The following is a 27,629-nucleotide window of genomic DNA, read 5'->3' as shown; positions in this document are numbered from 1 at the left end:
TATGCATGTATATTTTTCCTAAATGCACCCCTCGAGCGCAAGCGATGTGTAATTGTGTTTGTAGGCATTGGAATTAATTATGGTATTTAAATACTTGGATTCCTCATGTAGTTAGATATAGGCAGGCCAGTGAAAGGTGGTGGCTTGCAACTGATATTATGAGGCATAATGGATATGGCTTTCATAATTCAATGGTTCAAGATTGGGCTGAATTTCTGGATGGGTTGCGATGGCTATTTAGGGATGAGGAAGATATGTGGAGTAAGAAAAGAAAGAGAGAGGAAGCTATTCAACCTGGAGGGCCGCAGAAGAAGATTAGGCTAGCTTAAATGCCCTGTAAATATGTTTTTCTTTAATTAAAAAGCAATGTTTTGTATAGAATTGTTATGATCATATATAGTTTAAAGTGACAGTGTTCATTTACTTTTGTAAGGCATTGTCATAAGTATGACAAAATATTATGAAGAAATATATACTAATTTGGACTTATGTTTTTGTTAATTTTCTTTTATGTACATAATGTTTGTGAATGAAAAAACACTTTTGAATAATTGCACTATATTATCTCAATAAGGAATATAATTCTTTCGTTCAGAAATTAGATTAATTTCATCAGGAACAGTTTTATTTTAGTCTGGAATTATAATAATTTATGCAGGAATTAACATGCTTTTTTAATCATGAATAATATTTTTTATTTCAGGATTATTTTTATTTTACTCAGTTATTATATTATTTATGGCAAGAATCAAATCATATTTCTTAGAAATTATTTTTGTTGTATTTGTGTAAGGAATTGTAAAATTTAATTCAGTTTTCATATTTTATAGTCAGATATTAGATAATTTTTGACAGATAATTCTATAATTTAATCAGTATTTCAATATATTTAGATTTTAATCAGTGTTTTGGAATTAATATTTTTAACTCAAAAATAAGCTTAACTTAGACAGGAATTAGGTTTTATTAGTCAGTTGTTACATTTTTGGATTGGTTGATTTATGTCAGGCATAATAATATTTTACTCAAGAATAATAATATTTTAGTCAGGAATTAAAGAGCAACAATCAGATATTATATATTTAACGTTAGTTATTCTTCTAGTTTTTTCAGGCATAATAATATACTAGTCAGCATTTAAAGTATTATAGTCAGATAATAGATTAATAGTTTCATATAATAGGAATTAAGGTGATTTAAGTTATTCCATTGTATTAAAAATCAGAAATAATATTATTTCTTTCACGATTATTATATTTTTACTCATGTATTATATTATTTAGGGCAGGAAATAAATCATATCTCTCAGAAAATTATTTTTGTTGTGTTTTTCAAAGGAATGATAAAATTTTATTCAGCTATTCTTATATTAAAGTCAGATATAAAATGATTCTAGATAGATATTACTATATTTTAGACAGGAATTAAATATTTTCAGACTTTAATTAGTGTTATTTGATTTATGTCAGTTATTAATCTCTTTTTGTCAGGAATAATAATATGTTAGTCAGTTTTTAGATTATTTTGATCAGAAATTACATGAAATTCATAAGGAATAACATGATATTCAAATAGTTTCTTCTTATAGTCAGATATTAGATAAGTAATTGCAGTAATTAATATATTTTTTTCAGGTATTATAGAGTCAAAGTCAGATATTATATATATCATGTCAGTTATTAATCTATTTTTGCCAGGCATAACAATTTGTTAGTCAGGAATTAAAGTGTTTTAATTACATATTAAATATATAATGTCAATTATAAAATTTATTTTCTTCATCAGTTTTAATATTATTTTCATCAGATATTACATGATATTTATTAGGTATTAGTAAAGTTATAGTCTTTACTTAGACAGAAGTCAAATAATTTCATTTTATATTCAGATATTATATAAATCATGGCAGTAATTCACATATTTATGTCAGGTATTAAAGAGTTAAAGTCAGATATTAAATAACTCCATTAGTTTTTAATTTATTTTTGTGAGGCATAATAGTTTATTAGTCAGGTATTAAAATGTATAAATTAGATATAAAGTTTTAGTTGTCTATTCGTATATTATGGTCAGACATAAAATAATTCTTGTTAGATATAACAATATTTTAGTCAGGATTTAAATATTTCAGAGTTTAACTAATGTTTATTTTGATATTTTTAACTCAGAAATACGTATAACTTAGACAGGAATTAGAAAATATCAGTCAGATATAATGTGTTTTATCTTATGCATTGATTGATTTAAGTCAGGCTTAATACTTTTTTCAGATAAAACATTATATAGTTAGTTTATAATTATCAAGAATTAAATAAAAAATTCAAGATTATTTTATTTGATACAAAACATATCCCAATATAAAATACAAATACAAATATTAAGCTGAAACTGCTTACCTCTGGTATGGCGTTGCTCATTGCAAGATCTTGATCAGTGAAGATTGATTTTGGTTCAATTCCACACATTGACTTTTTGAAGATTGAAAGCAGCCAAACAAATGTATCAGTCTTTTCATCAGTTATGAATGCACATCCAAACATTGTTGTTTTCCAGTGATTGTTTATACCAACAAATGGAGCACATATCAACCCATATTTGTTTGTTCTGTATGTTTTATCGAAGATTAAAACATCACCATAAGCTTTGAAATCTTCAAGCATTTGGGAGTCACGCCAAAAATAGCTCACAACATTATTTTCTTCTCCAAATTTCAATCTATAAAAGAATGAGGGATCTTGATATGATCTTTCTTGAAGGGTGTCTAATACATTTTGCATGTCTCCACCTTCAACCATACTCATTTTCACCCTTGATACATAATTAAGGTGATCTCTCTTAGTATGACCTACACATTCTTCTCCTCCAGCTTCATTACTTATATAATTATAAGCATCCATTGGTTTAATACCACTCTCAATCATGCTCTCAATTAGTTCACCCATTGGAGCTGATATTTGCCTTCCTGATCTTAGATGATGTCGTTGAACTGCTATAACCAATTCATGATTATGCTCCAACTCATGTGTAACAGCTTCGAAATTTCCTTCTTTGTTTTTCTTGAAACGAATATGGGCTTTGCATCCAGTTCTTGTTTCATTTACCTCCCTATCTTTTCTCTTTTTTGCATCAGTTTTACCCAATATGGGTATTTCCACAGAATTTTGTTCACCTGCTATCTTCATTTTACCCTTTGTATGTCCTTCCTTAGAACATCTAAAATAAAACTCATACACTTTATCATTGGTATCTCTTCTCTTTGTTAATTTTCTGACACTGAAACCAACAGATCTTGAATGAGCTTTGTATAACACATATCCCTCATTGTAGTTTGATACTGTATAACTTGCGAGACATTTACTTATGTTTTCATCCTTGTCATATTTGTAATAATCTGCAACAAAAGTATACATATGAAACATATCATAATTTATTTTTGTCAGTAATTACAATATTATAGACAGTAAATAAATATTTTTTAAATTTATAATACTTAAGAATTACCATGTCTTAGTCAGGAAATAGATTATTTAAATCGGGAATTACTAAATACTGGTTAGGAAATAAATCATCCCAGTCTTGTTTAGGATTATATTAATCAGGAAACAGGTAATATTGATCAGTAATAAAATTATATCATTCAGAAATAATAATATTTGTATCTGATTATATGTTGTTCATTGTTCATTATCTTCAGGAATTAGATTATTTTTGTCATTTATTAGATTTGTTTTGTCAGGAATTAAATTCTGTATGTCAGGTATTAAAATGTTTTGATTAGGAATTAATTTGAGTATATCAGAAATTATATTGTATATTTCAGGAATAAAATTGTTTCAATCAGAAATTAAATTGAAACAATTTTATTAATCAAATTTTAGTGACAAAAAATAGTCAAAATATTACTCAAAAAATAGTCAAAAAATTGTTTGAATTAGAAATTAGATTATAATAGTCAGGAATAAAATTATCTCAGTCAGGAAAATAGATAATAAATTACTCAGGACATAAATGATATAGTCAGGTTTAAGATAAAAAATAGTCTGTTAGATTATTGCATACAAGAATTAGAATTTGAAAAGTCATGACCTTCCCTCTTCCAAAACATTAACACTCAAAACACTCAAAAAACACGTAAAATCATTTACCAGACATAAAATTAATTGAATAAAATGAAATGAATTTACTAGAACAGAGGTTAATTATAAATGAAAAACACATATTTGAAAAGACATGACCTTCCCTCTTCCAAAACACTGCACCAATTCACGTTCTAAACATTACATAAAAGAAAATACAGTGTACAAGAAACTATATTCAGAAAAAAAAAAAAAAATTATTACATACAAGAATTAGAATTTGAAAATTCATGACCTTCCCTCTTCCAAAACATAAACACTCAAAAAACACGTAAAATCATTTACCAAACATAAAATTAATTGAATAAAATTAAATGTATTTACTAGAACAGAGGTTAATTATAAATGAAAAACACATATTTGAAAAGGCATGACCTTCCCTCTTCCAAAACACTGCACCAATTCACATTCTAAACACTATATATAAGAAACCACAGTGTACAAGAAACTATATTCAGAAGAAAAAAAATTCATATAAAACTATAAATTGCTTCAGTTTGAATCTTAATTAATTTTATAAGAATATAACTACTGCTACTACAAAAGGTATATTTTTTTCATATTATTATCATACATTTGTTAGTTTATTTTATTTTGTTTTGTTATGATTTATGTGTTTTTTTTTTTTAGATGGCTAATCATATTGCACACCTAATTGATGCCTTAGAAGATGCACATCCAGCACTAGCTATTGAAGAGATATTATGCATGCATATTTTCCCTAGGTGCACCTTCAAAGCCCAGGCGATGATTAATTGTACATGTAAATATTATAATGAATTATGGTATTACAAATTTTGGATTCCAGAAATAGTAAGAAGAAATCATAATTCAAATGAATGGTGGGTTGCATATGCATTATGAGATATAATGGTTATGGTTTTCACAATGGTATGGTGCAAGACTGGGCTGAATTTCTTGATGGATTATGTTTAATTTTTGCGGAAGAAGAAGCCAACAAGAGAAAGAGAAAAAGAGAAGAGGCAAGCCAACCAGGTAGAGAGGAAAAAAGAATTAAAATAGAGGATGTTATTAGTAGCTTATGTTTAATGTTTTGCACTTTATTATATTTGAATTAAAAAACATAACATTTCAGTAATATTTAATTTTTTTTTAAATTTAAATGATTTTATTTTATTTTTTGTTTTGTATGACGTTATAAAGTAGTTAATGTTTTTTGAAATTTATAATACTCAGGAATTAGCATATCTTAGTCAGGAATTAGATATTTTAGATAAGGTATTACAATATATTAGTCAGGAATAAAATTAACTCATTCAGGTTTAAGATAATATTAGTCAGGAAAAAGATAATAATAGTCAGGAATTTTATTATCAATATTATATACAATAATTAAATATTTTTAAATTTATAATACTCAGGAATTAGCATATCTTAGTCAGGAATTAGATAATGTTGGTCAGAAAACAGATAATGATAGTCAGTTTTAAGATAATAATATTCAGATATATCATAGCATACAGAAATTTTAATTTTTTATCAAATCAGAAATTTTTTTCTGGTCAGAAATTACAATATATTAGTCAGGAAATATATTATCTTAGTCAGGAAATAGATAATGATAATTAGAAATTATAGGAATCGGAAAGAAAAGAAATAATATTAAACAGGAAATAGAAAATGATAATCAGGTTTAAGTTAATAATAGTCAGTTTTAAAATAATTATAGTCAGGTTTACATTATTTTCACTAATTTCCATATAATTTTTTTTAGGAAATAGGTTTCCATAGGAATAAAATGAATTCAGTCAGGTTTCAGATAATATTAGTCAGGAATTATATTGTCTGTAATTACATCAATAAATTACAGAGCATTTAATAATTTTACAGAACATTTAATTATCAGTATACCTATTATACTTGCAACATCTTCATCTCTTTCTTCGTCATCTCTTTCTTCATTGATATTGTCTCCTAAAATTACATTATCTACTGCATTCATCATTAGTGTTAGTATATTTGAATTTCACTCTAAAATTATCAAAAAAACTGGATTTAAATTAAAATTAATTTTCTGCGACATGTAATATATACAATTCGTGAAACATAAATTAATCCTGATTTCAAATTCGATTGGAATATAAATTAATCCTGACTTCAAATTCGGTTGGAATATAAATTAAGCCTGATTTTCAAATAAGTCGAAATTAACTACGATCTGAAATTCGATTGGCGTTGATTGCATATAATAAGTCGATATTAACTACGATCTGAAATTCAATTGGCGTTGATTGCATATAATAAGTCGAAATTAACTCGAATTTAAATACGATCTGATGTTAAATCGAAATTTACTACAATCTGAAATTCAATTTGGCTTGCATGCGAATTATAAGTAGAAATTCATATTTCAAATTCACTATGATACAATATGAAATCATGAACTATGTAATTTGAAATTCTTATATATGATTCGAAATTATATACAATCAAAATTATGAACTAAATTGTACCTTTTTCAGCAGTAATTGAGCTAGAAATTGATTCTATAGGTGAATCAGAATCTCCTTCAATCATTATTCTATTGTTTGATTTCTCCATTTTTTTATGAAATTTGAAGATTTGAATTCTCTGAAATTTGAGGAAATGAAGTGGTTGAAATTCGACGAAATGAAAGCGTTCGAAATTTTCAGTAAATGACGGCGCACGAAATTTTATGAAAATGATGAAAACGAAATATTCAGACACTTTATAAAATGGCGCGCGGGCTTTGGTCGGGTTGATCAGGCCCGCGCCTTTTTAATTAAGGAGCCCGGACTCACGTGAGTCCAGTCTCACGCAAAACGCTTTGTTTTTTAATACAACATTGAAAAGTGACTTTTTTGTTTTGCTTTTAGTAGTACGTATATACGATTTCTAAAAAAAATGATTTATGCCAAAGTGTTAGACATCACACTCTTCCATTGGTCACCTGTCTCAAATCCCAATAGCTCCATATAAAAAAGTCAACTACTCCATGTATAAAAAGTCAATTGATCAAGTGAAGTAGCATATAAATTGAAAATAATGTGGAGTTGGAAGAACAATATTTTACGATAATCATAGTAATGGCCCAATTGAATTTGGAGTTTTCGTGCAGTTATTGCGTACTGATTATTTTTTGCTACTCTCATCTATCCCCCTGCAATATTCTTTGATTAAAGGTAAATTAATCAACTGACATTACATATCTGTGGCTCCTTATATCATGCATTTTAAATTTTAAGAGGTAGTCGATGAACATAGTTTACGTACAATAATTTTTAACATAAATTTAAAAAAGATGTTAGGTACTTGAAAAAGAGTACACCTAATGAGGCGCAGACACCTAGTCCTACACTCACTTGGCATGTGGTCGGGTTAGCTTTCTTTGTGATTTCTGTGGGCAAATTCAGTAAATAAATCTTTTATGTCTACTAAAACTTTCTTAATTAATTATCAAAAGTAATACAAGTTTTCTTTAACTTGACGTTTTTGTGTTATTTATAATTTTATAGTGGAGTGATTAGTTATATTATCTATTTGTATGGGTTTGGAACTTTCTTCAAGTACAACAGTATGCAGCAGTAGTGGCGAACCACAATCTTTTCAAGTGGGTTTAAATAAATTAATACTAAATCCTAATTCAACTTAAATATGTTTATTATACTATTTTTGTACACATATTGTACATATATTACACATATAGAATTCGCACATTAACTAACTCATTTAATTAAGTTTGGGTACCCTGTATGTGTCGATTGAACATTAATTAACTCATCTAATTCAATATGTATGATTCGATGAGTATTGTAGAGAAAGTTATTGGAATGCTACGCCCAGATTCAGAACTAATATTAGGAATGTAAGCGGTCCAATGTGTTATATATGCCGCAATTATGGATCAGAACTTGAAATATCAGCATATCGATTTCACGATTAAGAGCTCTATGATGTTCTACCTCGTAATTTTAAATTTGATTTTTTTTTAATCTATAAGTTACTAAATATGCTTATTTGATTTCTTCAAAGAAAAAAAATATATATTTATTTGATGAATAGTAATCTAATTTCTATGGGTTTTTTTTTATTATTTACTTTTTAGACAATTACCTCTTCCAGTTTGATGATGATTTCGACTACATGGTGCATTGCGGAAAACAACTCTTTTTTACCGTAATGTTTAACCCAGCTACCCTCGTCATGGTTGCTATACTTAGCCCATTTATTTTGAACGAGCTCAACCAATTTGGGATGGTAAATAGATTATATTTATAATGCGCACTATTTAGATTAAATAAAAAATAGCAAATTTTTCATAATACTATGTTCATGTGTTTTACAACTTGATAGGACTCTTTGTAATCATTATTGGATTCTATCTTGTGATTATTATTTGAGGTAAAAAAAAAAATTAATAGCAAAGATATTTCCTCCCACAAGATGAAGATGAGGAGAGGGCATAGAAAACAACATCCTCATAATTTGTTTCAAGTGATATTCTAATTGATATCTCAAGTCACTTTTAGTCAGTGATGAACCTACCAATCTTGTGATTATTAGATTTTAATTAAACTTAAATATGTTTATCATACTATTTTTGTACACATATTGTACATATCTTGTACAGTTGTACATATATTGCACATATATTATCCACACATTAATTGACTCATTTAATTAAGTTGGGTACCTTATATTTGTCAATCAAATTCGCAGATTGGTTTTACCCTTGATATGGCGTTAGGAAATGAGCTAGCGAGGAGGAAGAAAAGCCACACAAGCGCAGAAGAGCTGAAATTAAGCTGAAGAAAACAAGCTCTTAGACCAGCAACATCGTAGATGGTCACAATTAGCTCATGGTACAGATTTCCTCCTGTGGTGAGGAGCATGGTGCAAAACAATTTTGCATTACTTTCAATTTCAATTTTCTTGATTCCCAATTCCTTTGCAATGTGAGTCCATCGAATCATTGATTGCATATAACTCTATAGCAAGAGGATTAGCAACATTGTATTTGCGAAAAAACAAAATGTACCAAGAGTCATCAACCCTTCGAATGACTCCCCCTCCGGTAGCTTTATCAATATACCAATAAGTTACTAACTAGTTTAGATACTCATCTTTGAGCCTCAATTGACAAATAAGTAGGCCCTTATCTATATGATACTCCGTAATAATTTTTGTTTAATATTTATTTATTTAATTTCTAGTCACAACAATCTCTAACAAAAAAAAAAATGGATGTGGTAGGCCATAATGTGGAAAGTAGGGATGGCAACGGGTCGGATCTGGACCGAGTCCGGGTGCGGATGGACCCAGATCCAGATCCGTTTTTGTATATAGGATCCAGATCCGTCGGGTCTAGAAAATGAAGACCCGGATCCGGATCCATCGGGTCCAACGGATCCGGGTCCAAAACGGGTCCAATATATTTTGCCTAATTTTTTGCAATAAATGTAATGTTCAGGTCAAAAAATTTATTTCAAACTTACGTTGTTGGTTATTAAGTTCAACCCCAAATTAACCAACTTATACACTCATATTTTGAATTAAAATTATAAACAACAAAAAAATACGATGTTACATATGAGTTAGTGAAAAACAACGATAATGTATATAATATGAGCATCCAAAATTCATCTCTTGAAAAGGGTTAATCTTTATCATTACTAACATTATCAACATTTTTAATAAAGAAAAAACAATTTTAGTTTTTTTTAAATAGGAAAAATAAAAAAACGGGTCCACGGATCTAGATCCGGGTCTAGGGTCCAGACCCAGATCCAGATCCGTTTTTGTCAGTAGGACCCGGATCCGACCCGGATCCATCGGGTCCAAAATTTTAAGACCCAGATCCATGAAAAACGGATCTGGATCCACGGATCCGGGTCGGGTCCAGATCCATTGCCATCCCTAGTGGAAAGTGAAATTAGGATACTTAATAGAGTTTCACCATTGGAATATTATTAAACATCACATGAGTTGCTAAAGTGAGAAGTGGATTGGGTTTCATCCATATCTCCATTGGATGTGAAAAACAACTCATTTTGTGTCAATATTCAAAGTTGAGTTTTACATTTAAAGATGGTTTAAAAAGTTACTAAAAGCAGATAATAATATAAAAAACTAGTTTTAGGCTCGTACGATGTCCCGAGTTATTGCTTTAGTTCCATGATTGAAATCTTTATTTATATTTAAGTTTAATAGAATGATATACAATATGATAATAACTTAGTAGCTAATAACACTATATTTTTAAAACTTAAGGTTGTGGTTCAAATCTTGTACCAAGATATATTTTAAGCACGTGAATGAAATATTCAATTGATTAAGGAAGGTGCCACGTGACACCTAAACATCTTTAGAAAACGTCTTTTAATAAATAGTATAGATTGAAATTAGAAATCTTATGTCGTTCATCTATGCAATGGTGGGTCAATAGTTGGTGACATTATCATTGCAATTTTGTCAGCTAGGAGATAAATTATTGTTGATTTTTTTTTTCCCATTTGTTAAATTAGGATGGAGAACTTGAACTTGCATACTCGAGCTAGAATATCCCAATGAACCAAATTCTAGGAGCATCATAGCCATAGCCGGGACAATGATTCTTAGCTTCTACAAGGGGATAATTATGGAGTCTGCAGATTATAAATGGGAACAAACTTAATTTGCCCTTCCTAAAGGGCAATCAACTCATATACGTGATCACAATGAGTTTCTTGGCATTTTATCTACAAAGTTGGAAGTTTTGTTTTTTCAGCAACCTCACTTTTTATTGAGGTAATAAGACTAATAATCTTATTTCACCAAAAAAAAAGACTAATAATATCATTTTTCAACATTAATTTGTTATAATCTATTATTAATTAAGCTCATTTATATATACTAGCAAAACAACCTTACAATGCACAGGATGATATCTAAATTATATAGAGAATTACAACATTAATTTAGCAATTATATACTAGAAAAAAATATCACATTCACTGAACTTATTAGATTTATTTATTTATCGACGTTTTTCTTGTATCTGTTTTGTACCCGTACCCTTGTCCTTATTAAATCTCATGCATCTTTAGCATATAACCCTTAATTTGATTCAAATTACTATCATTTCAAGTCGAATCAATTTAATTTTAACACATAGCTAAAATGGGCTATTACCAATAAACCCTATTTAGTGGGCTAATGACCCTAGTGTATTAATTTTAACGGCCAATTGACTAGATTGGTAAATAAAAAAAGACCCCTAGCAACAATTTGGTAAAAAAACTTACTCTAGCGACAATTTGGTAAAAAAAGCTAACCATATGCGACAATTTGATAAAAATAATAAACTCCGACAACATTTAGACCAAAAAATCTACGGCTATTTCACCAAATGTCACTGAGTACTTACAAAATTCACCAAATGCCATCAAAGTTTCAAAATTTACCAAATGCCACTGACAAACAATACAATGACACATCGTGCCACTAATAGCATATGGACGTTAGTTTTCCGTTATTGCAATTCTTATTTTACCAAATGCCATTACTTTGGAAAATTATTTCACCAAATGCCATTACTTTTTAAAATTAATACACAATAATTATTTATTATAATGAATAAAAATAATACTTTTTTTCGATTTTCGTGACGAATATTGTTCGAGTAAGGTTTTGGGGGTCATTTTGATCCTTTATGGGTACACATTAAACTCGAAATAGGCAAAAAAAAAAAAAAAACATAAATACCCCGTTTCACATTTTTTTCGAAAAAAAAATTACGATATCGACATACAAAACGGGGCATATATGTTTTTTCAGTCAATTCCGAGCTTAATTTGTTTCCATAAAGAATCAAAATGACTCCCAAAACCTTACCCGATCAATTTTGATGCTTAAAAAAATGACACGTCACACAAAACGGAGCATTTACGTTTTTTTTTGTCAACTATGAGCTTAATTTGTATCCATAAAGGGTCAAAATGACCCACTAAACCTTACCCGATCAATTTTGATGGTTAAAAAATAACGAGACGCTAATCGAAATATTTTTCAACACACAAAACGGAGCATTTACGTTATTTTTTTGTCAATTTCGAGCTTAATTTGTATCCATAGAGGGTTAAAATGACCACTATTAATTAAAATAAATAATTAAAATGATCCAATCATATAATGACACATGTCAAGATTTATTCTTAAAGACTAACGGAGTTAACGACCGTTAGTCATTAATGGCATTTTGTGAATTTTTTAAAAGCTCGATGGGGCCGTTAGTCATTAATGGCATTTTGTGAATTTTTTAAAATCTCGATGGCATTTGGTGAATTTTGAAAACCTTGATGGCGTTTGGTGAATTTTTTAAGTACTTATTGGCATTTGGTGAAATAGCCGAAAAATCTAATTTTTTCCGATTAACTCTGTTAAAATCCTAATCTAATTTATTTTTGTGTTTTAAAATTTATTTTTCCCTTTTAAAATTTTAAATTAATATGTCATCTCATTTTTATTTTGCTAAATTTCGATACCCAATTTATTTCCAACCCCTTTGTAAAACATTACATACGGGGTCAGGGCTATAATTAGATAATATTTTTGGGCCCTGTTCAACTTTCAAATTGGGCCCTAGATTCAATATATATAATAACCAATTATTTTTCATAAAATAAATTCATTCATTATGATTATTAAGAATTATGATTATCTTGAAGATTTATTTTTTATTTGTAAAATTGAAAGAGCTAGTAAAATACATATATAAAGAATTTGTGGAGAAAATTAACGGTATTTTCATTAATTTCATCTTAAAATTGGAGAAAAAAGGGGAAGATTAGAAGATTTTGGGTTGGGATTTTAATTTTAAAATTGGAAATTATATTTATTAAAAATTAATAAGGGGTGAATTAATTTTAGGTAATTGTTAATTTTGAAGAAGACATAAATGTAGATTGAAATATTTTGGGAGAAAAAAGGGAAAGATTAAAAGATTTTGGTTAGGATTGAAAAATTTGAGGAGTGAATAAGGAAATGGCATAGAGAAGATGAAAATTTTTAGGAGAGAATAAAGGGAAATAAGGAAGGGAAATTTTCTTATTGCCGTTATTCAATGAACATAGACATTCTCTAGTATTGCTTCCCAAAAAAGAGTAAAATTTGTTGGTTTAAGGAATTGAAACTTAAACCTTTGTTTTAAAAAGTAGCACTCAACCATCACTCCAACGTTATTTTTCTAATTTAACATGAAACTAATATACATATATCCAAAATTTGGGTCCCTACAAATTGGGGGCCCTGTTCGGTCGATCACCCCGCACACCCTTAGAAATGCCCCTGATTTCATTAATAAAGGTATGAAACTTAAGTGAAAATTGATACAATACTTAACAAGTGTTTTTTTTTTTCCCTTGAAATTGTTATTTTCCATAAAAAGGGTTAGTAAAATAATAAAAAAAAATCACGAAAACGAACTAATTTAATTATTCGCTAGTAATTTGTCAAAAAATTTTGTATTTTTTGGGTTTAAAGTCGCATGAAGTAATTTTATTTGCCAAATTGTCACTTAGGCTTAATTTTTTTTTACCAAATTGTTGCTTAGTTAATTTTTTTACCAAAACTTTTTTTTGGACGGGAATTTTTTTACCAAAACTAAAGGTCTTTTTTATTTACCAATTTGGTCAATTGGCCAATTCTCAAACAATGACCATTTTGTTTCTCACATACTAAAATGATTTGACTTCAAAAAAAAAAAATACTAAAATGATTTATTCTAAAAAAAAAAAAATACTCCCTCCATTTTTAAATACTTGTTCCACTTTTCTTTTTCGGCCGTTTTTAAATACTTGCTCCATTTCCTCTTTTGGAAAACTTTAACAATATTTAATTCATTTCTCATACTTAGTGGAACCAACATTCTCCCTCCGTTTTTAAATACTTGTTCCATTTTTCTATGCGTGGAGTTTTAGGAGAAATTGAAGAAAGTAATAAAATATGAAGGTAGTGGGGTGGTTGAGAAAAAAAAAATTGTAAAAAGTCAATAGTGGAAGAATGGGAGGATATTGTAAAAGTTTTCCAAAAAAAAGGAAGTTAAGCAAGTATTTAAAAACAGCCAGAAAAGGAAAGTGAAGCAGGTATTTAAAAATGAAGAGAATATTACTCTCTCTCCTCCTAATCTTCCACTACTTTTGCTTCTAACAATTTTTTATTTTTTCAACTACCCACTACCTCTATATTTTATTACTTTCTCGAATTTCTTCTAAAACTTCACGTATGGAGAAATTGAGCAAATATTTTAAAACGGATAAAATGTTTTATACCCAAAAAAAAAAAAGTAACGTGCCGGCTTGCCATACGCTAAGTATTCGAATTTGGAACAATCTGCAAAAATTTCGAGTCCCTTTCCCTAAAAAAAAACTAAAAAGTGCAAAACTTTGTTATAACAATCAATTTATCAGATTCCCATAAAATTCAAACATTTCTCCAAATTATTCGGCCTTTTTTTTTTTTTTTTTTTTCCCTCTTCCCTCCTGCACGTCGTCGGTCGGCATCTTCTCCGGGACTTCTTTCGAACTTTCCCTACCTTTTGCCGGCCGCCGATCATCCGCTATCTCTTTCTCTCTCCTCTCTGTTATAGCCTGACTTCTTCGTTATTCTTCAACCTGGTTGATTTCCAAATCCTTAGTTTTTTCGGTGAGTAATTTTTTGGATGTTATTTTGATTAACTTATATCAATTTGATGAAACGTATTCGTATTCCGTTTTGTTTCGGTATAGTATTTGATTTGATTCATGCTTGAATGTGATTTTGGATGATTACGGCACGTTTGGTAGGCGGTAATAAAATGGTTGAATTGGAAACGAAATCAGGATTATTGTTTGGTCAGAATTAATGGATATGTTTTGAATTATTGATTGAATTTTGTAATTTTTTGAAGAAATTAACTATTTTTTCAAGCTAATTATTTTATGTTTTAATGCAAATTTTATATAATTTTAGCTTGTTTGGTAGGCGATAATGTTGTTATTGACACGTATGATTGGATGAACAGGAGATTAATGAAGATGTTGAAAATTTGATTAATAATATGTTAATTTTGATGAAATCAGGAATTTGTGTTTTTGGTGTTGAATTGAAGGGGGATGACAAGTCAAGGTAGGAAAAGTATGTCATCTTCACATGCCAAGAACAAAGCAGCCGAAAATGGTGGTCCCTCGGACCCTGTTCGAAAGCCTGCCCCTTCTCCACGCTCAATGTATGACTTATTCTACCTTTGTACTTCGTATATGTTTTCCCTTTTCATTGCCTTGTTTTGTTGCTTGAAAAGAGTTTCTTAATTTTCTATGTACTGTTGGTTAGGTTATGTTGTTAGTTCGATCATTGAATGTTAAAATTGTAATTTAGGGCATGTTGGGTATTACTAGGGTACTGCCAGTTTCCGGTTTTAACGGTATATGATATTGGTTGTAATGAACATGGAGGTTGAAACTATGCCAAGCTTTATTATGTTTTCTTGTTATCTTTGAGAGTTGATACTCCAATCTGTATTCATTTTAGGTATAAGATGTTTCTGACTAAGTGGGGGGTGACAAAGGTTTATGTCATTGAAGGTTTTTTTACTTGAATTTTTTTTTTTCAAAATGCTGATTTGTAGTGATTGTCATTTTTGAGCCTATGCTCTAATTAATTGTACCCATTCTAAGGAATTCTCTTGTTCAGATATAGGTTGCCTTTCAATATATTGCATTTAAAGATGGGTTGTTCGACTATATGATATGTTTAAAGTATAACATCAGTCAGATAAGAGTAGGAAGTGAACAACTTTTGAGAACATCTTAGTATAGATCAAGAAGTGGAATGTGAGGCAATTGGTATAATTCACTCCAGAATCCAACATAGACTTTCTGGAGTGAATTATACAAGTTCTTCATTTCCAACACATCCTTGTGACTTGTCTCCGTTTTCCTCTTTCTAGTTTGCTTACCTGAACAAATGTGCATTCAAAGAGAAGCTTCAACTTGCAGCATGGGAAATTCTTATGTACACTGTATATTGAAAACAAATTAGTCTTCCTGCTCCATGTTAACTTTTTGTAGATTTGTATATCTTGCATTCACCTTGCTTTCAGAGATGTGGTCAATTTCTGTGCTTCAACAATTTATCATTATAAGTTTCTCTTTATTGTTTGCTTTAAGGTGCAAAAGTTATTTCAAGATGTTTGGAAGGGTTGCCTTATAAATTACTAGATCTGAAATTTCCAGAATGTTCAATAGTCAAACTAAGGGGAACTATCTTGGAAAATTTTCTTTTTTGGCAAGATAATGTGTATAGGTTGATAGGGTGTCTGTTGGACAGAAATATCTTTGTGTCAAAGTTTCTTGGTAGGAAGGAGAATATGAAGCTAATATTTTGGGAAATGATACTCAGTTTTCAGAAATTTTTGAATAAAATGGGTGTATAGTATAGGCACACTAAAAGTCACCCCAATTGTAATGAAAAATCATCCCAAAAATCATCTCATGCTATAAGTAGAAGTCTCTAAGTCACTATATATCTAAACGGATATGCTGTATCTGATAACCGGGGCAGCCAAACACTTTTTATGCTTATATTTTATATGCCCGGCCTTACTTTTCACCTTCATGCATCTGTATGTATATCTTTTCTGCTGACTATTTAATACAGGAATATTGTATATTGTTTGTTTGGTTAACAACTTAACATCATAAGTTAGGTGGTTTTGTTGATTTTATTTGGCTGCCTTTAGTCATACACGAAAATGAAGCATGTATTTTATTTGGTGAATATAGGTTTTATGGTTTAGTTGCATATATTTTGTGTACTTTGTACTCCCCTACTGACTTGCACTCTCTAGTGGATAGATTTAGTCAGGATGACTTAAGTCTAGAATAACCTTTTTTGCTGTTAAATGTCCATATCTTAAATTATGTGTGCACATTCTGTTGCTTTTTATTATTCTTTGAGCATGTACTTGTTCCTAGCTTTCATAATTATAGCTTTTGCTATAATGATACTTGTATAATTCACTCTAGAATCCAACATAGACTTTCATGCAAGTGTTTGCAGACCATATAATGAACATAGTGTGTGTGATAAGACAATTTTAGCTGCATGGACTTGAAAAAGTGGGCCTCATTGATTTTGTGGTTTTGCTTGTAAAAGGAAACTAATTGCTTGTTTATGCAGGGGATTGACTGGAGAACGTACAGTAAAACGCTTGCGACTATCGAGAGCACTTACAGTTCCTGAAACTACAAGTGTTTATGATGCTTGTCGCCGGATGGCTGCTCGCAGATTAGATGCCTTATTGCTTACTGATTCAAATGCTTTACTCTGTGGAATTCTTACAGACAAGGTAACTATTTTCTTTATTTATTTTATTGAGTCACCCAAATTAAATAAGAGGATTCGTCACATTCATATCAATTTTCTGTGTATTAGTTCTGAGAATTCTACTTAATACAACCTTGTTGTGGTTCAAGGATATTGCAACAAGAGTTATAGCTAAAGAACTAAATCTTGAAGAGACGCCTGCTTCAAAAGTGATGACCAGAAACCCTGATTTTGTTCTTTCTGAAACTCTTGCTGTGGATGCCTTACAAAAAATGGTCCTAGGTAATTATAACTCTTCTAAAGCTGAAATTAAGTTGTTATTATGTTTTTGTTTTGTTTTGTTTTATTTTTATTTTTTTTTATTTTATTTTATAAAAATCTTTTTCTTTTTAAAGAAAAAATCTTTCTTTATTTTTTTTTTTTAAAAAAAAGAAGTCAAGTATATCTAATAGTAGCTACTTCATACCAGGGAAATTCAGACATTTACCAGTTGTAGAAAATGGAGAGGTTGTAGCTTTACTTGACATAGCAAAGTGTTTATATGATGCCATTGCACGTATGGAGAGGGCAGCTGAGAAGGGGAAGGCCATTGTTGCAGCTGTTGAAGGTGTTGAGAAAAACTGGGGTTCATCAGCTTCAGGTCAGTGGAGAGTGTGGCATGGTTAATATCTCCTGCTATCTGAAACAGTTTATCTTGCTGATGTAATTTTTATATTGCTAGTTTTCATCTTGTGCTATATAGATTTGTGTTATATAGATTGTTTTCTTAGGAATTTTGACAATCTTGTAGTACTGTTTGGATTCCAGGCCCTAATACATTCATCGACGCATTGAGGGATCGTATATTCAGGCCTTCATTGTCTACAATTCTGTCTGAGCATTCAAAGTAGGTAATGTTTCTTTTTTTTTTGGAAGTTTTAATTGGTAGTTTAAGCTTTTAGGCTGCCTATCTAACAGACTTTAAGAATTTCACAGGCTCCTAACAGTATCACCTACTGACACAGTCTTAGAAGCAGCAAAGAAGATGCTTGAATCTCATTTAAGCTGTGCTATTGTTACAGTAGAAAATAAACCAAAGGGCATCTTGACGTAAGTCCTATTCAGAATTTTATTTATTTTCTAATGGTAATTCCTGATTAGTTTTAATAAATGGAAAGTGATGCATTGGGTTTGGGACTTGACTCCTCGAGTTTATGCTGTCTCAGTTTTCTACCAGTTGTTTACTTTCATCTTTGCATTCTGTCAGGTCCAAGGATATATTAATGCGGGTAATTGCACAAAATCTCCCTCCAGATTCAACACTTGTGGAAAAGGTATGTGTTGTCGAGGCAGAACCCTTGAAGTTCCAGTATTTGCTGTCAATTAAGATGATCAACATTTTTTTTTTTTACTATGTGTAGATCATGACACCTAATCCAGAATGTGCAACTGTTGATACACCTATAGTTGATGCTTTGCACACAATGCATGATGGGAAATTCTTGCATTTGCCAGTTGTGGATAGAGGTATAATTGTTTAGAGGAGTAACTTTGTGCTTTGAGTTACTGTTTTGCATCTGTTCTCATGGTTGTGAGTTTTATTTGGAACAGATGGGTATGTTGTTGCTGTTGTTGATGTGATTCACATCACCCATGCTGCTGTTGCCACTGTAAGTCAGCTCTTCTAGTTTATAATGCCGCCATATGTTATGCTTTAATTTTATAAACCATATGTATAAGTTTGTAGTTCATGACATGTTTTCATATCAAATGCAGCTTCACTATGCATCTGTTTAGTGTGAAATATGTCCTTGCCATTTGCCACCTCTGCAGTCCTGCACATTAATTGAGTTGTTTTGGGGATGGGTGGTTTTTCTTACATGCATTTATATATGTGGTGATTCTTACATGCACCTTGTTCACTTGATAATGGCCGTCGCTTGGTTCCATTTGACGAGGCATTGTTATTTGTGCTAAATTATTGTTAACTGATTCATAGATGCAACTTTCTGTTTACTTCTTGTTCAAAATTGAAGGCATTTTTTAATGAATGGCGGAAGTTTGTATGAGTATGATTTCCATTTGTGTCTGTAGATGAATCATTTGTACCAGTATTTTGATGTGTGTGCAGTGGCATCTGCTATGGTCTGCTATTGTTCACGAGTAATGAATTTTCTCCTGTTCTCATATTTGATAATTAGGTTGGTAATACTGGTGGAATTAATACTGAGGCTACTACCAATATGATGCAAAAATTTTGGGATTCTGCCATGCAATTGGGACCTGCAGATGATGATGAGGATTCAAGGAGGTAAGAGTTGTGATCTTGTGTTTATTTAAAATATTACTGAGACATTTTGTAACTCTTTGTATTATTATAGTGAGGGATCCCTTAAATTGGCATCTGAAAGTGGCGATACTACAAAATCCTTTCTCACTTCATCAGCTCAGCCAAATAACTTTGCCTTCAAAATTGAAGACAAGAGTGGCAGGATGCACCGGTTTATATGTGGTAGGTTTGTCAAGATCTGTTATTTGCAGTTTAGAATATTATTTCAAACAATGATATAGATTATAGAACAACAATAAATCAAAGAAAATAATAGACAAATGTCAATCAATTTGGGAAAAAACTTTCTTTGCCAGAAAAAAGTTAAACCACAAACTTGCTCTATAGAAGCTATGATTTTCCATGACAGTTTACAAAATCTCTCAAGATCTCTTTAAATCTTTCTCTCTTTATTTGAGAACAATGACCTTACATTATGATTGTGTTTATGCTTTGGCACAAAATGAAATATGTAGTCTAGTTGGAAATATTCTTCACACAAGGGAAAAAAAGTGGCTCCGGTAACTGGGTCACTTGTAGGCAGCCTGGGGTTGCTTCTCTCCTAGCCATGATATGGACAGCGTACTCCACAGCCTATATGTGGCTTTTCTTCATTGCCATGGGTAGCGTGGCTAGCCTTAGCACTTTTTCTACATCTCACCAAACCTTATGCCTCCAACATACATTCACATACACCATCTCCACACCATATACCCTACAAGGTCTTATACTCAGACATCTCATGCCACATTTTAAATACTTTAAGAGAAGAGGGCAAGAGTCTTTAAGAGAAGAGGGCAAGACTGAGCTTGTCTAGCAACGTTTTAAAATTGCTTAACAGAGTATTACTTTGTGAATGCAGATACACGAAACTTGACTGATCTCATTACTTGTATACTTCAAAGAGTGGGCGATGATATTGATCGCAACCGTCTTCCTCAGATTTTGGTAAAACGAATAGTTTGTTCACCATTTTGGGTTTTATAATTATGATTGCATGATTTGAATATGTTGTTGAACATATATTTACTGCTTGCCGCATGTTGCAGTATGAAGATGAAGACGGTGATAAAGTTGTCCTTGCTTCAGACAGTGATCTTGCTGCAGCTGTAGATCATGCTAGATTAGCTGGATGGAAGGTAATGCTTGCTTCACCTTTGCTATCCATGTAGTTCATCTCCTCAAATATCAGCTGTTGAAATTGCTGGTAGATTTTTGGTAGAGAATTTTATTTGGTACCCATCCTGATTTATTGACTAGAAAACTGGTCGCAGCAACGGTCTTTCATTATGGATGAAGAGAAATTTCAATATCAGAGTGAACCCTAAATTTTAAACCATGTAAACAATGAATCTTATAAGTGTCCTTATTGACCTATTGTAATACTTCCTCCGTTTCTTTTTATTTACAACGCTTTCCTATTTTGGAAATTGTTAATTACTTGCAACACTTTCCATTTTTGACATTTCTTTATTTCTATCTCTCTCCTACCCACATGGGTCCCTCTTATTTTTCTCTCTATCTCTCTCCTCTTCAAAAATTTCTTAGGAGACCGTAAAAATAAAATTGCAACTACAAAAAACGGAGGAAGTATAATGCCATAATAAGATTTTAACACATGAACTTTGAATTTAGAATGTGACTACAACATCATGAATGATATATTTGAACTTTTTTAACTAATCAAACTTATATGTTGAACTATTAAAAAACCCCTTCTTATTTCTTAAATACCTTATTTCCTCTTCCTTGCCCTTCAAAATCAATCTTTCATCTCCCTTTCAAATTTTTGCATCTGCTCTGCCACCCACTATGCTATGTTTACCATCATCAATTGTCTTTTTATCTCCACAACTCTGTCTAGCATTGTTGGCTTAATTTACAAAAAATTACTGTTCAAAATAATATATATGGACAGAAATTAAGAATTATGTCCATCTTACGGGGTCATATCACAAATTAGTTGGTGTACCTGGTCAAATGTTCTTTGGTTTTGAGATATATATATTCTTGGGATCTTTTACTCTATGTCATTTGAGTTTGAACTGTGTTATATTATCTATGTTCTTTGTAATTTTCCTTATGTGCTTTTGGGTAGTGAGGCATGCATGTTTTATGTTGACTGGCTTTACATTTAATATGGGTGCACAGTGCATCTGGGTGCATAACCCAAGCACTGGGATCCTATAGGTATTGATACTTTTAGTTATGTAAAAGGCTGAGTTCGGTCACACAGCAAAGTTAATGTAACAGCAAGGATTTCTGATTTTAACTAGCAAATTAATAAAGAAGAAAGCTATAAGATTGATTGATAGTGGTGGAAGGATTACAAAAGATAATTTAATAGCTTAAGGCTGTCAATCTTCGATAGTGAGTTAAGCTCACCGGTCTCCAATAATGGCTATAGGCCATAATTCTCCAAAAGGTTTACACCAAATTTCTGCCTACCTTCTTCTTTCTCTTCTCTCTCTATTTATACTAAGGCTATAAACTACTACCCTAATAATACTAGACTTCCCATAATGCCCATACTACATTTGATGACTACTAACATACTAAACAACCCATAATACCCTCTCCTAAGTCAGTTCATTACAAGTTAGCTAAGCTGAAGTGGAAACCAGGTATGATCTTAATTGTATTTACATTAGAAGACAGACTGATGCAACCAGAATCTTTCTTATATTTGGTTTTGTGGTTTTTACCTTCCTACCTCATTAAATTAGGCCTTTAAGCATCCTTTATTTGCAAAAAGATCAAAGCACAAATATTCGGAGATCCACAATCGAACCGCATGTCAATTCTGGTCCATGTCACCCAAGGACCAGGCAATCTACTTTGGCTTTTATGGAACTTCTTCCTTGAGCTTATGTCTTCTTCTAGGCTCCTATAGCAAGCTTGCTTCTGTATTTCAACCTGACCTATCACTAAATTTCTGAACACCTGTTGATTTATTGTGCTCTCCAAACCAACCAGGAAGAATGTGAAGTTTGCTGTTGAATTTTGTTTCCATCTATGCTTCATCCTTGAAACTGATAAAATCAACAATATTATTTAATGGCTGTCTTCCCATACATTTAGTTGTCATACAGAACACGGTTTCCATATAGTGCATTCCCTGCATGATGGGCAGAGTAGATCAAATAATCTGATAATTGAGGTCCTTTCTGTTAGAAGACGTTTTAGCCTTCCGCTAAAGGTCTCTACTCTTCTCCCAGGAAGTGTGGGAAAATGTGTAGAGAATTCTATTATTGCAAGTGGACTCCTCTTTTTAAATATCAAAGCAAGCATTATGCACAAAAAAGATATATCAACGTCATACAACCCTGGGAATAAATATTTTTAAAAGCATTGTAAACAGCATGTTCTGTAAAATATCTTCTTTGCCTGGTGCCCAGTGCTGACATCCTTAAATAGTCTTTCACTCATGAGATTATAAAACCCTTCACCATGGGGGTTATTGACTAAGGAGATTTTGAGTAGATGAATTTAACTTTCCAGGATGCATTTGCATAATTGAGCAAACAATTTCAGTTTCAAATTGAGTCAAACATTTTCTATCTATTTAGCTTTCTGGTAATAGTGGGCAAGAGAAATGTTCCATTGAACACGTGTGCTTATTTATTGTGAATTGGCTGAGGGTGGTTGTAACAGGGTAAAGACTATGCTCCTCAAACCCCCTTTACAGTGCTCCAGGTGAGAGACTCTGTATAGGCATTAAGCTGATTTGAATAGATAAATATTGCCAGCTTCGCCTTTACCTGATGGATCAAATGTGAAAGAATAAAGAAGTCTACTTCTTTTGTGGTTTGGTATGTTTCAAAGCTCTCCACAGACCACATTTTCTGTCAAGAAGCTAGTTGGCTTGAATAACACCACTGGAAGTTCAGATTGAATTATGACCTTATTGGGCCTCCGAAAATAACCATTCTGGTGTTGGTAGTGCTGCACATTGTGTGGCAATAAGAGCCAAATAAAACAATTGTAGGTCCAAACCTATGCCACCATACTTTCTAGTAGAGGTGAGCAAAAAATCAAGGTACCCTATCCGGAACCAGAACTGGAACCGGAACTTGTATAAGAGGTTCCGGTTTCGGGTAGCAAAATGGGGAACCTGTTGTAACATATTTCGGTTCAGGTTCTCAATTTTTTGGAATCAGAACCTGTAGGGTACCCTATAACCTGATAAAAGTATCACTTAAGTTCAATTTTTACACCAATTCTATACTCTTTATATATATATATATACATATATATATATATATACATATATATATATATACATACATACATATATATACATACATACATATATATACATATATACATATATATACATATATATATATATATATATATATATATATATATATATACATATATATATATATATATATATATATATATTATATTTATTTATTTAATAAATAAACATCAAAATTACAATTATAAATAGAAAAAATTGACATTTACTACGAGCGAAAGTACCCTGTGTTACATTTGCTACCCGTTTAATTTTTTATTTTATTTTGCTACCACCTAAAATCAGATAATTAAAATTTCACTACCACTTAACGGAATCTTACTTAACGGAAGTTGTTAAGGTTCCGTTAAGTTTATTAAAAAAAAATAAAAAAAATAAAAAATTAAATTTTTTTTTATAAAAAAAGTAAACCAACCACCCCTTCACTCCCCCCTGCCGGCGGCCGACGCCCAGAACTTCGGTCGGCGCGAACCCCCCCCCCCCCCCCCTTTCCCCAACCCCTACGCAGCCAACGAACCCCCTTTCCCTTTACCCGTTCTCGCTACCCCGAACCAAAACCACCCCTGTCCCCTTCCTCCCACCGGAATTCGCCCCCCAGCCCCCGTTCCCCCCACCAAAATCGACCCCCCTCCCCTTCCCCTACCGTTTTCGGCCTTCCCTAACCCTAAACCACCACCATAAGCGAAACCCTAAATTTGTTTTGGGTGGTTTTGGGGTGGTGGTTTTGGGTTAGGGAAGGCCGAAAACGGTAGGGGAAGGGGAGGGGGATCGATTACGGTGGGGGGAACGGGGTAGGGGGACGGATTCCGATGGGGGGAAAGGGGTGGTTTTGGTTCGGGGTGGGGGTCGAGGCAGCGAGAACGGGGAAAGGGAAGGGGTTCGTTGGCTGCGTAGGGATTGGGGAAAGGGAGGGGGTGGGTTCGCGCCGACGCCGGCAGGGGAGGGGTGGTTGAACAGTGGCTAAACCCAACTAATGGAAATAGTAATGGCGCAAGTTAGTTGGTAGTGAAATAAATATTTTAGAGATTTGGGTGGTAGCAAAATTAAAAAAAAAAAAATTAACAAGTAGCAAATGTAACACACAGTTCTTTTGCTGGTAGCAAATGTCAATTTTTCCTTATAAATATATGTATTAAATTTTTTCAACAATTACTATTAGTTTGTTTTACTTGCGTGTTATAAACAATATAAATTAGTAACCATCTAATTTTTATACGAAAATCTGCAAAAAAAAATATTAAATATTTTACAAGACATGGTAGCTTGTTACCCGGTTCCGATTCCCAATTTGAGGAACTTGTTGCAACCGGTTCCGGTTCCCAATTTGAGGAACCTGTTGCAACCGGTTCCGGTTCCCAATTTTAGGAACCTGGTGCACCAGGTTTCGGTTCTAAGAATTTTAACAGGGTACCCTGATATGCTCACCCCTGTTTCTAAGCTTCTAGCGTAGGCATTTTCTCTCAACTTGGTGAGTTTATTTTGTACTTGTTCCCTTGACCCTGCTATTAGTAATATTGAGAGAATGCCAATGGCCAAAAGATACTTTCCGATACTCTCTGCCTAGGCAGGGATTCACTTGAAATTGCTTTAGAAGGCCGTCCTTGTAGGCCCCATACAAGAGCTTCCTTCTGTTGAAGCCTTTTCAAATTAAAGTGGTCATAATTTGCCACAAGTGAAAAACTGGGAAAACTTATAAACTTCTTTAACTTGTCCACTTAAAAAACATGGAATACACCCCACCACCTTAACCTTTATCCCTTCATTCATGTTTTTGCTGAAATACTTTTTTTTCTTCATATTTATTCATTAGCCAAGACATAGTTTCTTCTTTGCATCTGTGTTCCCTTGATCTCTTGAACAAACTTATGTAATAATGTACAAAAAGAAGCAATATGTAATAAGTGCCTTGGACATGTTTTCTTTACAGCTAGTAGAGTTGTCAAGTGATCTCTGTCGTGGTTTTTGTATTGAAGCCTGCAAATATTTAACTGATCATTATTAATATTACTTGTGTTAGATATCGGCTTGGGCCACATGCATCATTAATAAAGAGAGAGTCCACTATACAACACTCCGTCTCACATGCGAAGTCCCTTTTTTTTTTTTCGGGGGGGGGGGGGGGGAATAAATCTTTACAAGCTTGAACAACTTGCATTGTATTTGTTCAAAAAAAAAAAAAAAGCTTGCCTCGTTTTTTTCTTATCCCTAATTTTAATGTTGAGCATCTGTGCTTTAGAACGGAATTCTCATCTAAATCAGTATGTCTTTTATCTTAGGGGTTTTGAACAGACCTCTGTATCAATTGAAGCTCTCAATTCACACTTGCATTTAATATCATGCTAGTTAGTGTTTCTATATCTTGTGGAGGTGTTGAGTTCTTATTATACTTCTTCATTAGGAAGGTGACTTGATTTATGATTGGACAATTTACTGAAATGCAATCCACTGCTCTGAAAATTATCTTGTTTATTGGTCTAAATTTGATTATCAACTAGCATTGTGTCCATTGGGAACTGACCAGGACAATAAAATTTAAACTTTGGTATTGCCGTGGATTGCTGGATTTTAGTGCTTTCTTTGTCAGCTTGCTATCAATTTCCATTTTTCTTCAGGACTCTCTCAAACATTGTTGGTTCATTTGAACAGGGATTAAAATTACATTTAGATTACTCTGGATTACGTCGTCGTAGACGCGCTTCTGGGGCAACGAGCCTGGATTATGCTCAGCCTGATGCATGGTCATCTGCATACAGTACAGTTGCAGCAGGTGCTGCATTTGCTGCTGGATTGGGTGTACTTGCTTATTTGAGGAGAAATGGCTAATAGCACTATGGCCTCGATATATTTTACTTCAGCTGCAGGCATGACAACATTTCATTGGCAGGATACATATTTGTTGGTTGGCTTTGTGTTTATTGAGGACCAAGGAGTGAGTTGTGCCAGCAGCCTCTTTTTGTATAGATCTATAAAAAAAAAAAAGGATGCCAATGTGAATTTTTGCTGGCTAACTGAGTGTTAGGCCATGTGTGATACACGATTATATGTGTTGTTTCATGGAAAGCTATTATTTCATGATTGAATTCCTCATATTCATGTAATTTCTTGATTCATAATAAACACCAAACCAGCTGACAAGATGATGATGAAAAGATTATATTTGAATTGATAGGCTTTTTATTTGAAATGCTGTTTATGTTTGGTGTTCAAGCTTGATTGTAATGAGAATTTACCCTTTCACATGGAGGCGTAATGGGACATTTTGGGAGAAAATTGTGCCTATAATATTCTATTCGATTGATTTCCGTTATTTGAATGAAGAATGAGTTGGGTTGTCGATTCTGGTCATTTTAATTTGTTTGCTGGTCATTAAGAGTTTAACTCTTAACATAGGTGCATAACAGTTTATTTGCTGCCTTTTGCATAACATAACAAGTATTTTTCATATATTGGTTTAATAACCCAAACATTGCTCGAAGATTAACTAGTGTATGATGAAATACATATCAATTAGAGAATAATACATCATCGGAAGTGAAGTCATGTAAATATTGCAACTAAAAAAATCGGAGGTAGTATATAAAATAGTTAATTGCGATTT

The 27,629-nt window shown here is 31.9% G+C and overlaps 2 protein-coding genes across 3 annotated transcripts; one reads left to right on the top strand and one right to left on the bottom strand.

Moving 5' to 3' along the window:
- Positions 1–325: 325 nt before the first annotated feature.
- On the bottom strand, positions 326–6,099 carry LOC110703825 (protein FAR1-RELATED SEQUENCE 5-like). The gene is made up of 3 exons (XM_021881608.1): positions 6,009–6,099; positions 2,397–3,391; positions 326–334 (listed from the first exon to the last, which is right to left on the bottom strand). The coding sequence occupies exons 1-3, from the start codon at positions 6,097–6,099 to the stop codon at positions 326–328; spliced, it is 1,095 nt and encodes a 364-aa protein (XP_021737300.1).
- Positions 6,100–14,123: 8,024 nt separating this feature from the next.
- LOC110703975 (CBS domain-containing protein CBSCBSPB1-like) lies at positions 14,124–27,268 on the top strand. Of its 2 annotated transcripts, none has more exons than XM_021881777.1 (15): positions 14,124–14,798; positions 15,244–15,360; positions 17,313–17,481; positions 17,609–17,741; positions 17,929–18,099; positions 18,267–18,345; positions 18,435–18,548; positions 18,706–18,772; positions 18,860–18,965; positions 19,050–19,108; positions 19,640–19,749; positions 19,820–19,950; positions 20,630–20,715; positions 20,817–20,906; positions 26,678–27,268. In XM_021881777.1, the coding sequence occupies exons 2-15, from the start codon at positions 15,248–15,250 to the stop codon at positions 26,852–26,854; spliced, it is 1,605 nt and encodes a 534-aa protein (XP_021737469.1). In that variant the 5' UTR covers positions 14,124–14,798; positions 15,244–15,247; the 3' UTR covers positions 26,855–27,268. The 2 variants fall into 2 exon arrangements, with proteins under 2 accessions (XP_021737469.1, XP_021737468.1); XM_021881776.1 differs by having other exon boundaries at positions 14,126–14,798; positions 15,215–15,360.
- Positions 27,269–27,629: the final 361 nt, after the last annotated feature.

This window comes from Chenopodium quinoa, unplaced genomic scaffold (genome assembly GCF_001683475.1).
Source record: "Chenopodium quinoa cultivar QQ74 unplaced genomic scaffold, ASM168347v1, whole genome shotgun sequence".
NCBI lineage: Eukaryota > Viridiplantae > Streptophyta > Magnoliopsida > Caryophyllales > Amaranthaceae > Chenopodium > Chenopodium quinoa.
Note: the sequence above shows the minus strand (reverse complement) of the source record. Positions and strands in the feature narration are given on the sequence as shown.